At 51.5% G+C, this 13,427-nt stretch overlaps 3 protein-coding genes across 3 annotated transcripts; 2 read left to right on the top strand and 1 right to left on the bottom strand.

Annotated features, from left to right (window-relative positions):
• Positions 1-145: 145 nt before the first annotated feature.
• Z518_01036 (uncharacterized protein) lies at positions 146-3,538 on the top strand (the record flags this gene model as incomplete). Its single annotated transcript, XM_013421637.1, has 1 exon — positions 146-3,538. The coding sequence occupies one exon, from the start codon at positions 146-148 to the stop codon at positions 3,536-3,538; it is 3,393 nt and encodes a 1,130-aa protein (XP_013277091.1).
• Positions 3,539-4,388: 850 nt separating this feature from the next.
• On the bottom strand, positions 4,389-7,141 carry Z518_01037 (uncharacterized protein; the record flags this gene model as incomplete). The annotated part of the gene is made up of 6 exons (XM_013421638.1): positions 4,389-5,718; positions 5,777-5,830; positions 5,893-6,103; positions 6,162-6,277; positions 6,333-6,403; positions 6,455-7,141. The coding sequence occupies 6 exons, from the start codon at positions 7,139-7,141 to the stop codon at positions 4,389-4,391; spliced, it is 2,469 nt and encodes an 822-aa protein (XP_013277092.1).
• A 617-nt stretch (positions 7,142-7,758) lies between these two features.
• Z518_01038 (uncharacterized protein) lies at positions 7,759-12,945 on the top strand (the record flags this gene model as incomplete). The annotated part of the gene is made up of 9 exons (XM_013421639.1): positions 7,759-7,894; positions 7,950-8,055; positions 8,109-10,926; positions 10,978-11,010; positions 11,088-11,191; positions 11,251-11,296; positions 11,346-11,774; positions 11,841-12,196; positions 12,285-12,945. The coding sequence occupies 9 exons, from the start codon at positions 7,759-7,761 to the stop codon at positions 12,943-12,945; spliced, it is 4,689 nt and encodes a 1,562-aa protein (XP_013277093.1).
• Positions 12,946-13,427: the final 482 nt, after the last annotated feature.

The raw sequence follows: 13,427 nt of genomic DNA on the forward strand, positions 1-13,427 counted from the left end.
TCGAGGTCCTCTAGATGATCTAGAGACTCCACTGGCACACAGAATGACGCGCAGGGCGTGATAACGTGCGGTCACCGACGCGGAAAAAGAAACCATCTACCACCCCCCCTCTGATGAATTGCCGCCTGTACAGCCTCTCTACGCGATGTTGAGCTCATTCGTCCAGAAGTTTATCGAGCAGTCTCCTTTGTCGTCCAACAATGACAACCGACCTTCCAAGGCTTCCCTTTTTCGAGACCAGTTCAGACTTCCTGCTGGTCAGAATCCTTTGCACGAAATCACCGCCGAACTCTTCCTCCCGCTCCCCTCATCTGCAGCTGGACGCCCTATTACGTCTGGAGAGAAGTCGAGAGACAATGGCAACAAATATGTGGGAGAACTCCACTTGAGTGAACACTTCCTCTGTTTCTCGACCATTCGTACGAGTTTCCTCCCGACCGCAAGTCACAGTTCCTCCACCTCGTTCACCGGCCCTACTCAAGGTGCTGGACCGGGCGGGCATGGTTTTACTCTTCCCCTCTGCTCCATCCGAAGGGTCGAGAGACTGAATAGCCATCAAGACAAGTTCTCCCTCGCCCTGACCACTTTCGAGTCCATCCCGAAACACTCGATCGAAAAGGCAAGGGCGTCACTGCCTCCTCCGCGGAAACTCATCATCACGCTCGATGGAAGTCGTACCGCCTGTGAAAGGTTCTGTGATGGCCTGAAAAAGGGTCTCAGAGAGGGCATGAAAGAAGTTGAAAGCCTGCGGACTGTCGTGGCCCAGTGCTACTCAGAATATCTGCTAGATCCGGTTCGGCTGAAGGCCAAAGAGGAGGGCACTACACCGCCCGATCCGCCCGACACTGGACTCGGAATGCTATTCAGATACCCTGGAGATGCCAGAAAACTAAGAGATCGAAGCAAAATCAGATTGTGGGCTGAGTACATGCGGGAGAATGGCCGAAACGCGACGATCGTTCGACAACCAACCTTTCACAAGCTTATCCGTGTTGGGTTGCCCAACCGACTGAGAGGCGAGATCTGGGAAATATGCTCCGGTTCATTCTACACCAGGTTGAGAAACCCACACCTCTATGACAAAACCTTGGCCAAATTCACCGGGAGAGAATCCCTGGCTGTTGATGAAATCGAAAAAGACTTGAACCGCAGCCTTCCCGAATATCCAGGCTTCCAGAGTGATGAAGGCATAGGCCGACTACGTCGAGTGCTGACAGCGTACAGCTGGACCAATGAAGAAGTTGGTTATTGTCAAGCCATGAACATAGTGGTGGCCGCCCTTCTCATCTACATGTCAGAATCTCAAGCCTTCTTCACTCTCGGCGCCTTGTGCGACAGACTCCTTCCAGGATACTATTCGAAAGACATGTACGGCACTCTCCTAGATCAGCGAGTCTTCGAAAATCTTGTAGAACGAACGATGCCCATCCTCTGGGAACATTTGGTCAAGTCGGATGTCAATCTATCCGTTGTATCACTACCCTGGTTTCTCTCCCTATACATAAACTCCATGCCACTTGTTTTTGCCTTCAGAGTTCTGGACGTCTTCTTCTTGGAAGGTCCGAAAGTCCTTTTCCAAATCGGATTGGCAATTCTTCGCATCAACGGTGAAGAATTACTTGATGTCAGTGATGACGGGTCTTTCATATCCATACTCAAGAATTACTTCTCCCGGCTTGATGAGTCGGCTCATCCGCACTCGGAAAACGAAAAGCTGAGGGCTATAACAAAGTTTCAAGAACTAATGGTGACAGCCTTCAAAGAGTTTGCTGGCATCACTCACGCGAGTATTGAAGAACTGAGGGAGAAACATATTGATGGCGTTAGGGAAGGTCTTGCGACCTTTGCCAAACGGACATCAATTCGAAACTTGGGACCAGAGAGCAAGAAACTGAGTACTGACGACCTCAGTGCAATTTACGACCGTTTCTTCGGTGTCTTGTCCGAACGTCAGGAGCGTGCCAAGATGAGAGAAGAAGAGAGAAGAAAACAGGAGCAGCAAAGGGTCCGGCCAGGCCTGTGGAATCAACATTCATATCGGAACATTGACGAGCCTGCCAGGAATGCAGCACCACTGCAGACCATGAATTATGATGCCTTCAGAGAATTTCTCGCTAATACTGCTAAATGGGCGGTAACGGACTCGCCCACGTCGCCTTCAAAAGATGTCACCAGTCCTCCGATGACACAACGAAAGCGAAGCAAGACTTTCTCACAATGGGGTTCCAGACCGGAACCAGCAGATCATGACTTCATGCAACGACTGTATGGGAAGTGGGATGAATCTCACCGGGGTGAAATGACTTTGCAGCAACTAGTCCGAGGATTGGCCCAATTCAAAGGCACGACAGATATCATGAACTCGATGAGTCTCTTCTTCGATCTATTCGACGATGACGGTACCGGCAAGGTCGACCGAGAAGGCATTTTGAGAATGTCCGAATCTCTTCTGTTCCTTTCCCGGCGCGGTTTCGATGGAGTCATCACCCCTTCCGAGTCTCAAAACGGGATGACATCTCCACTCTCAGCGGATGTCAAAGAAGGATTGAAATTGAGCACGAATGAAAAGTTTTTGGGAAGTGTGAGCGCGTTCATCCGACGGTGTTTCGAGTACGCCGATCCAGATGAAACCGTTGACGACGCAAAGTTAAAGCTTGAGAACACAAACATCCATAGTCCCCAACAGGAAGACCTGTTAGATCTTTCGGAGGCAAAACCGAATACCAAAACCATTGCGTCGCCGCATCCCACAGAAAAGGATCCTTTGTCGGAAGCTACACCACCGGGATCTCCGGTTTTGCTCTCACCACTCCCGCAAGCTCGAAAGAGCCCGTCTTCCCGAACTGCGTCCCATAATCTCGCCTTGGATCCAAACAAGCCATTGCACATCACACTCCCTACCTTCCGAATGGTCATTCTGGCCGATGAACTGCTTGAACAGTTCTTTGAAACTTTCTTCCCCCAGTCATTCCACCTCAGCGAATCGCCAAATGCCAGCACAGTCTCGTTGCCATCAAGTACACTATCCGGCAATCTCACCACGTTCACCAATCTCGGCACTCCAGTGAAGAACCTGATCAATGGCGCCTCAAACAAGACCGTCATCGACGTCGGTCGGGCCGGTGGTGTCGTAGAACCCGGTTCACGCGGTCTGCGTGGTGTCTTGGACAATATTGTCAACGACGGTATGCGCATGGCGGCTGAGATGCGGAAGAGAATGGACGAGGCTCAGAGAGAATTCGAGCGCAATGCTCGCGAGCAGGGACAAAGGCCCTACCGAGACGAGGACGACGAGGATGAAGAGTATGATGAAAAAGGCACCGAATTGGGCAAGAGGGACCAGGAACTCCTCGAAGGCGCCGAGGTCGCGAGTATCAAGACGTATCGTAGCGATGAAGGGGTAACGAGGAGTCGAGCTGAGAGTTCAGCCAGTGGGACTGGCAGTGCGAGTGGGAGCGCTACCGGTACAGGCACATTGAGTCGCAAGAGCAGTCATGGCGTGAGTATCTTGGATTTCGATGATACTGCCAATAAGTAGTACGTCCAAGTAGATGAGATGAGATGGGATTAGCTAGAGACACCTAGGTATCTACCTGCCTGTCTGAGTTTTATATGGCTGGGAAAGGAATGGATATGCAAGTGTGTTCATGGCCAACAATGTCGAATATATCTACCCGCTACCAATATTACATGCTCTGCTCTGGCCTCTTCGAGGGTCAAATGTCTGGCTGCTTGCCCCCATGCAGTAAACAAAGTGAATTTGAGGTCGTAGCTTTGATTATCATTTTCATTGGAGGGAATATAATTATGGCGGACAGCGAAAGCGATAGCGATATGAATGGGCTTAAGCCATGAACTGGATGGGGATAGTGATATGCTTTGGACACTGGATAGCAGATAGGTAAAGGTAAACTCAGGTACAATTACCTGGTGCTGGAGGAGAATAGAGAAGGAGGGGGATTCTGGACTCTCGGCCTGTTCAATCAATCAATATTAAATATATAAATGAGAATAAACCTGGAGGCCCCCTAATCTCTTGAAAGCTATGGAGTGGTGAGAACCTTGCCTGGCATATCAGGGTCAGGTCCGCTTTCCCCAAAGGCAAACTTCATTACTTTTGCCGTCCATGCTGGATGCTCACACATTTTTCTTTTCTTTTTTTTTTTTGGTTCTTCCCAGCTAATACGAAGTCGGGTGCGATTTATCATTGAGCGGAGAGGATGATTCGTTGAGGCGAGGTGAGAAAATAGGTATAGTCAGGTATTCTCGTGGTCATGGTGTGGTCATGGCCGTGCACTCTGGCGATTCATTCAAATCTTTTCCTTTTCTTTCTCCTTCTCCTGCTCTTTCTGCGTGCCCTTGTCCTGTTGTTGATCCGTCTCCTGCTCCTACACTGTCTCCATTTCTTTCCCTTGCAGTGTTTCAGTCTCATTTTGTTCTAGAGCCTTTTCGTCGTTTTTCTCTACTTCGTCTTCCTTCCCCTCCTCCATAGTATTGGCATTGCTGTTGCCATCGACATCGTCGGCCCTCCCTGCCGTAGCTTGGGCCTCATCTAGTGCGCTCTTCGCCACGTCGTCGCGGTCTAGCGTCGGTTTGACGGTCTCATCGATTTCCTCTTTCGATGGAACCACCACCTTCAATCCTAGGTCTGCTTGCTTGCTGTATACGCGCAAACCGACGATGCAGCAGGCATTCCACGGGTTACGCTGCGGGTCGGCTTCGTCTGAGTCCTGCGCGGGTGCCTCAGATGTGGTGGGCTCAGCAGGTCTGGGAGCACTGCCACCGCTTGCGGGAGTGGAGATGCCTGAGGCGGAAGCTGAGGAAGCTGCCGACGACAAAGGCATTTGGCCCTTTTGGTGTGCTAGATCGTACAGTTTCCCGATCTGCGTGATCTTATCACGACGCGAGATGTTGTTCCGAATCACCTTCTCCACGTCGTCGCGTCCACTGGCCGTTGCTTCCACCTTTACTAGCACCGTGTACGTGCCTTTGGCAAGCCGAGCCTCGACATTGACGGACCGCACCAGCTCGTAGTTCAGCTTGCTGCGAGCTAGATATTCGTCTTCGTCCCCCCCGTCCTTCTGCACCCGGAACTGCAGGGTGAAGTTGTACTTGCCCTGTAGGCCCTTGAAATAACGATCGTCGAGCTGCGAGAGTACGATGACAGCCTCGGTGTCGTCTGGCACATCGATAGAGAAGTAGTTTTGCTGGTAGTCGAGCGTGCTCCAGGGGACTTGGACGGTCATCCACTGTTGTGCGATGTGCCAGTCCGGCCCAAAGATACGAGTTCGGTCAATGTATTTGTACTTGTTCAGCATGTCCTTGTATGTCATCCAGAAGATGCCGTCGTCGCCGAACTGGTGGTTCAATCGTGTCAACCACTCGGCGTCCCACTCTATAGATCCGTCGCTCCATGCCCCTGTCCATTCTTTGCGGCCCCATGGATTTCGGATCTTGACTAGTCGTTGGCCGTGGCCTTCATATGTCTCGAGCACGGCGTAGGCATGCTGGCTGATGATCCCGGCGCGGCGTTCTTCGCGGACCTTCTCGTTCGCGGCCAGGTAAGGTCGCCATTCTCGCCAGCGAGCTGCCGCACAGGAAAACACAAAGTCCTTCCCGATCCGACTGAGTTCGTTCTTCCAGAATTCGTCTGGGTCGAGGATGTTGGTCGTGTAGATTTCCGTGGTCACTCCGCCTGTTAGGTCTTCGATTGCTTCGCTGTTTCCAGGTCCTTTCAGTTTGGGTGTATCGTCACGGAAACGGGGAAGTTACGCACCCTGTTTGACCACCGGAGATTGATGCGTAGTCACCATGTGCTTTTGCGTAGGCCCTAAAATTTTGTCAGTCGGGAACGAAAGTGTAATTTCAGGGTTGAGAGATGCAATAACTGACTTCTCGAGAAGGCTCACCCAAGTTTCGTTCTGGTCTCGGCATTGCGCAAAGTACAACGCTTGGGAACCCCGTTGGAAAAGTTCCTGATATTGTCCCTCTTGATTCGAGCGGCGGACACCGTACTGGCTGAGCACGACGTCGCCGCTTTCGTCGTACGCAGGAGCCCGAAGGTACAGCTTGTCGTCGATTATACACTGATGCCATTCTCCGTCTTAAATGTGTTCACGTTCAGAATCGGTTAGAATTCAAAGTTGGGAACCTAGCCTTACCACGGTGAAAGACAAAGCCGTAAACGCCCACGGCTTGGTCTTGAATCACGCAGACCCTGTCGATGAAGTTTTGGTTGCAAGTCAACGCAGAGATGGCAGCAAGAAACCAGCAGTCTCTGGTTTGATTGTGAGCCGAAAAATTTGGCATTTGAGACTTTATATACAACATACCCTGCGGAACCTTGCAAGATATCGTCATACGAGACACCATCCACGTAGAACTTTGGGTTCTCGAATATGTCCTAAAATTTGAGTTAATACGAGAATTCACCCTCGGATAAGGGAACTCATACGGTCACTCGCTTTGCATCCGCAGGATACTCCTTGTCGTCCTCGTCGACTATCAGGCCATCGAGACAGTCTCGAATTCGTGTGATCTTGAGGTCTCTTTCAATATCCCAATGAGAATCCGTGTACTTTTGGTTCGAGCCCCGACATTCCTTGATGATGCGCTTTACATCTCGAATGCAGCTTTCCTTTGCGTTCTCATAAGACTGAATGGCTCGGTGTCCTGTTTCACCGGCCAATTTCGCCGCCACTTTGTCTCGGTCGGTTATACGTCCGGGCAGAACTCTAGTGATCTTGCCGGTGTATTCAGGGTCAAAGTTGGTCCAAAACTTTTTCATCTTAGCCTGGGGATGAGGCTTCTCCTTTTTGGCCGGAGGTGGTGGAGGTGTTGGCGGCTTGTCCGGTACGAGCATGAGTTTGATAGATTGTCCTCCGCCCAAAACTAGCCCACCGCTTGGGGGGGAAGGTTCATTGCCGGTCGGCTTTGCTTCGATGTCAAAGGCCGGGCTTGATTCATCTTCGGTCCTCGTCCGAGGTTCCTTTCGTTGCTCATCTTTGCTGCTCCCCGAGTTCTCTTGGGACCCTTCGAGATTCACCTTTACGTCATCGCTATTGGAGGTATCATCCTCCTCGTCATAATTGACATGTTTTGGAGAAGGGCGGGCGTCACGAACCAAAGGAGGACTGGGCATGTTTTTGGCAAGGCTGAAAATGAGGAACAGAGAAGGGCCATCTTCTCAATGCCTGGAGATATATGGGGTGCTAGCGTAATCGACGACAAGGCTTAGGAGAGAAAGTTAGGCCACCGCCCGAGTGCGCCTGTGTGTGAGACATTAGGCTAGAACTTGATATTGAGACTCGGGATGGTCACACGAATTGGCGGTAAGGAATATATCACGCAAGGTTTAGCTTGCGCAAGTGGCTAAAAAGCGACTAAGCCGCTGGGGCTCCAGGTTAGCCTGCGAGGGCCTTCCTGGGGCCAATAATGGCTCGGTGGACACGAGGAGAAACGACAACGACCTTCTGGTCACGTGAGGATGTGACCGTCTGCCTGTGCGGAGAAATGTTGTTCCTGGCCGAAATCACGCGGCGGTGAGGGGGACCATGTAAACTCCGATTTCGCCGACCGCCCATTACCGAATACGAACAAAGGTCTTCAGTTTTGTACCCTCTCGTCTTCTGCGCCCTGTTCCCATCGACTCTTGAAGCTACCCTTCCTCCTCTTCGAAGCTCCTATGGTCTTTCCGTCCAACACGATCCCGTCAATAGAGTTAGCTTCTATTCACCCTTCCATGCTGTTTTCGACACAATGGATGAGGAGTTCAGAGGGGGCGCAGTCTGTCTTGACTGCAACGGGACGATACTCTCCCAAGTCAGATGTAATCCTGCATGGGACTCCTTTTTCCAAGCAACCCTGGTGTGGCGACGAGGAAGGCTGGGGTCCAGTGAGTTCGTTAAGATGGGATTTCACACCTTGTTTCCTTGAAACTTGGATTCTAGGTGTTGCCGTCTGGGGTGTGCTCTTTGGGGCCGGTGCCCTGTGGTATTTATTCAATAAACGCATTGCTCAGGATGTTCCCAAAAATTGGCATTTCTATGCAAAACTGTCAGTATCATTGTTTTTCCCAGTCCCCATTCCGTCTAACCGCCAGACCGCAGAAGTATAATTTGTGCCATCGTCCTCGCCACCGCCCTCCAAGCCGCCCTACAGGTCGCGCTCCTGCCCGGAATATGGTTCCAAGATGTTCGATTTTACACATCCATCGCAACGATTGTATCCCTCCTTGTTATATATGCTGTACAGTACTACGAGCACTGGCGGTCGCGGAACCCAAATGGCGTTGCGCTGTTCTATTGGGTCTTTTTCATTCTGGCATACATTGTCAAACTGCGGTCATTGGTGGCCAGAGGGGCATATACGAATCGACTACCCTATTTTGTTACGTTTAATATTAGCCTGGGTCTGGCAATCGTCGAATTCGTCCTCGAATATTTGATTCCCAAAAAGCAGAGCGCCTACGATGCTTTGGGGGCGGACGATGAATGCCCCATTGAGTATGCGGACGTCTTTTCCGTTCTAACCTTCGGCTGGATGACTCCGATGATGAAGTTTGGTTATAAGAACTTCCTCACTCAGGACGACCTGTGGAATCTACGCAATCGTGATACCACAAAGGTGACAGGAGATCTCCTGCAAAAATCTTGGGCGATCGAGTTGGAGAAGAAGAAGCCAAACTTGTGGATAGCTTTGGCTAGGGCATTTGGAGGTCCTTATCTGCGCGGGGCGCTCATCAAGACTATCAGCGACTGTCTTGCCTTCGTCCAACCACAGCTGCTTCGACTGTTGATTACATTTGTGGATTCCTATCGACCAGGTCATGAACGCCAACCAGCCATACGTGGCGTTGCCATCGCATTGGCCATGTTCGCCACCTCCGTCTGCCAGACCTGTGCTTTGCATCAGTACTTCCAGCGTGCTTTTGAAACCGGTATGCGAGTCAAGTCCTCGCTCACGGCAATGATCTACGCAAAATCACTTCGATTGTCCAACGAGTCGCGAGCCGCCAAATCTACTGGCGATATTGTCACGTACATGAGCGTGGACCAGCAACGTCTGGCCGATTTGGCCCAATGGGGTCAACAGGTCTGGTCGGCACCCTTCCAGATCACATTGTGCATGATTTCGCTTTATCAACTTGTCGGTGTTTCCTGCTTTGCTGGAGTCGCCGCCATGATCGTCATGATTCCTGTCAACGGCTTCATTGCTAGATTTATGAAGAAACTGCAATTGTCACAGATGACGTATAAGGATCGACGATCGCGCCTCATGGCGGAAATTTTGAACAACATGAAAAGCATCAAACTCTACGCTTGGGGCTCCGCTTTCATGGAAAAGCTGAGTCATGTACGCAACGATCTCGAATTGAACAATCTTCGCAAGATCGGCGCAGCACAGGCCTTCGCGACGTTCACGTGGTCCTCGACGCCCTTTTTTGTTTCCTGCTCCACTTTCGCGGTCTTCGTGTTGGTCAATAACAAACCGCTCACCACAGACCTAGTGTTTCCGGCGTTGACGTTGTTCAATCTCTTGACGTTTCCCCTCACGGTCCTTCCAATGGTTATCACCAGCATTATCGAAGCATCAGTTGCCGTGGGAAGACTGACCGAGTTCTTCACCACCGACGAGCTCCAAGAAGATGCGGTCAGATTCATCGACCGACCTCCGAATCAGCAGGGAGAAGCGTCAGTCACAATTCGAGACGCCACTTTCACCTGGGATAAGAACCGGGACCAGACAGTGCTTCAGAACATCAACTTCAATGCCAACAAAGGGGAGCTTACTTGCATCGTCGGCCGTGTCGGGGCCGGCAAGTCGTCTCTGCTTCAGGCTATCCTCGGGGATCTCTGGAAAATCAAAGGTGAAACAGTGGTTCGTGGCCGCATCGCATATGCAGCACAGTCGGCTTGGATCATGAATGCTAGCGTCAAAGAGAACATTGTTTTTGGACATCGCTGGGATCCTCATTTTTATAATCAGACAATCAATGCCTGCGCTCTTGTCGACGACTTCAGACAACTGCCCGATGGTGATCAGACAGAGGTCGGCGAGCGAGGAATATCTCTCTCCGGGGGCCAGAAGGCTCGATTGGCTTTAGCACGGGCAGTCTATGCCCGCGCAGACGTTTACCTACTTGACGATGTGCTTTCTGCAGTGGATCAGCACGTCGGCCGGCACCTAATCAACAATGTACTCGGACCGAATGGCCTTTTGAGCGGAAAGGCACGAATCTTAGCTACGAACGCGATCACCGTCCTGAAGGAGGCGGACTACATGTACCTGCTCCGTGACGGCTCGATCCTTGAAAAGGGAACGTACCAGCAACTCATAGCTATGAGAGGCGAAGTTGCCACACTGATAAAATCATCGACGAGGGAGGACGAGCAGGATTCCGAAGGTGAAAGAAGCCCTAGTATCGAAGGCATGGAATCCGACGAATCGACGACCGCCGTTACCAGCGCAATTCAAGACGAATACGATGCTGAGGAGGCGGAAGAGTCTCGCCAGGAGATCGGGGAGCTTGCACCCATTCGAACCGGCCCCGGCGGATCATCAACTGCCCGGAAATCGAGCTTCAACACCCTTCGACGTGCCTCGACAACAAGTTTCCACGGCCCTATGGGCCGATTGAATGACGAGGAGGCAGGACTAAAGTCTAAGCAGACCAAAGAAACTTCAGAACAGGGCAAGGTGAAATGGTCTGTCTACACAAGCTATGCCAAGGAAAGCAACCTCGTAGCGGTTGCCATCTACCTCGTGGCTCTTCTCGCCGCTCAAACGGCTCAGATTGGCGGCAGCTTCTGGCTGAAGCGCTGGTCCGAGATCAACGAGTCCTACGGTGCAAACCCGCAAGTGGGCAAATACATTGGCATCTACTTTGCATTCGGAATTGGAGGTGCAGCCCTCGTCGTTGTCCAAGTATGTGTCTTCATCATCCGTTGTGACACAAACGACTGACATCCAAGTTAGACCTTACTACTCTGGATTTTCTGCTCGATAGAGGTTCGATTATCCCACCTTATGAATGACCAAAGAAGTGACGAGCTTACCCTTTTTCTTTTTTTTGCCCCCTCCTACAGGCGTCGAGAAAATTACACGACCGAATGGCGTACGCAATATTTCGTTCTCCAATGAGTTTCTTTGATACCACCCCTATTGGTCGTATCCTCAATCGCTTCTCAAGGTGCGTGGGATGAGCCGGTATGCATGATTCTCTTCCATTTCCTAACCTGAATTTGACAGTGATATTTATCGAGTCGATGAGGTTATTGCGCGGACTTTTAATATGGTAATTGATGCTAATCTGAATTCATTCTTCCGATGGCTAACACAACAAGCTCTTCGTCAACACTGGTAGAGCTCTTTTCACGATCGGCGTCATCGCTGCCTCCACACCTATCTTTCTAGTTTTGGTGATTCCCTTGGGGGCTGTGTACACCGTGTACCAGAAGTACTATCTCCGAACCTCCCGGGAGTTGAAACGACTTGACAGCGTCAGTCGCAGTCCGATCTATGCACATTTCCAGGAGTCGCTCGGCGGAGTCTCCACAATTCGTGCGTATCGCCAGGAAGCCAGATTTACAATGGAAAATGAGTGGCGAATGGATGCAAATCTACGAGCGTATTTCCCCTCTGTTAGCGCGAATCGGTGGCTGGCTGTTCGCTTGGAGTTCATCGGATCTGTCATTATCCTTGCTGCCGCTATTTTTGCCACCATCTCTGTCACCACTGGAAGTGGCCTGTCTGCAGGCATGGTGGGCCTCGCGGTAAGTACCTTATGATAATGCACGCTACTGGAGAACGGCGCCTTGGGAACTAATCGACCTTTCCAGATGTCATATGCCCTACAGATCACACAGTCACTGAATTGGATCGTTCGCCAGACGGTGGAAGTGGAGACGAATATCGTATCCGTGGAGCGAGTTCTCGAGTACGCCAACTTACCGAGCGAGGCTCCTGATATCATCTTTAGGAGTCGACCGAGTATTGGCTGGCCAGCGCATGGCCAGATCACGATCAAGGATTACTCGACACGATATCGGGAGGGCCTGGACCCCGTGTTGAAAGACATCTCTTTAAGCATCAAATCAAGAGAAAAGATTGGGGTGGTCGGACGGACAGGGGCAGGGAAGAGCTCGCTAACTTTGGCGCTATTCCGGATAATCGAGCCAATAACCGGCTCCATCAGGTAAGTGTCGATGTGAAGGAAGTTCGAGACCACGCAAGGGGCTTCGGCGGTCAACAAAATGGCTATGGGGCTAATTCAATCGCTGCAGTATCGACGGTCTGAACACCTCAACTATTGGCCTGCTTGATCTGCGGCGACGGCTCGCGATCATTCCTCAGGACGCTGCTCTGTTCGAAGGAACTATTCGCGACAATCTGGATCCTCGTCATGTTCACGATGACACGGAACTGTGGAGTGTGCTTGAGCACGCTCGCCTCAAGGAGCATGTCGGGGGCATGCCTGGCCAATTGGATGCCGCAGTTCACGAAGGTGGTGAGTGGAGTTTTTCGTCGATCCCCGGCGCAATGCATACCCATGCGTCTCCCGCTGACCGTGGAATCTCGGATCTAGGTTCAAATCTGAGTCAGGGACAACGCCAACTTGTGTCCCTGGCGCGTGCGTTGCTCACTCCTAGCAACATCCTGGTGCTGGACGAGGCAACTGCTGCCGTGGATGTGGAGACCGACAAGATGCTGCAGGCCACGCTGCGCAGTACCATATTCGAGAATCGCACCATCATCACCATTGCGCATCGCATCAACACGATTCTGGACTCTGACCGGATCGTTGTCTTGCAGCAAGGGCGAGTGGCTGAATTTGATACGCCCGAGGAACTCGTCAGGAAGCGAGGGCTCTTTTACGAGTTGGTTCGCGAGGCTGGCTTGCTCGAAAGCTTCGGCAACGGGAGCGCCGTTCCGAATCAACACTAGCCGCGACGCCAATGCAACCATGCATCAATACACCGCGGAATCAAGGAGACCAATCCGGCGACCACAGCGTCGGTGTTAAGAGGTCCCGACAGTCTCTGACAGGATGTGAGAAAAGCACCGCAGCATCCTTTAGTATGAGTAGATCAAGCACCAGTGACTGGCAGGGCTGCAACGTCCTTGAAGCTCTCAATTTGCATGAAGGTAGAGAATCTTCGAAGGTCCCAGTTTATGCAGGATTCGCAGCCTCAAGGAAACCATGAGAGTGTGGTGGGCACACACGATGCGCGATCTTATCATCCCCCCCTTTGCTACAGACAAATCAGGAGACCTCGCATCCGGTCATGTTCCCCGAGCTAGTCGGGATGTTGTGTAACAATGGACGACCAAAAGCCACCTCTTCCAAGCCAAAGCCGCAAGCACGGCTGCAGGCGACAATAACTGCTTCGACTTCTTCTGGACATGCTTTTCCGGTAATACAAATC

The sequence above is a fragment of the Rhinocladiella mackenziei genome (genome assembly GCF_000835555.1).
Source record: "Rhinocladiella mackenziei CBS 650.93 unplaced genomic scaffold supercont1.1, whole genome shotgun sequence".
Lineage (NCBI taxonomy): Eukaryota > Fungi > Ascomycota > Eurotiomycetes > Chaetothyriales > Herpotrichiellaceae > Rhinocladiella > Rhinocladiella mackenziei.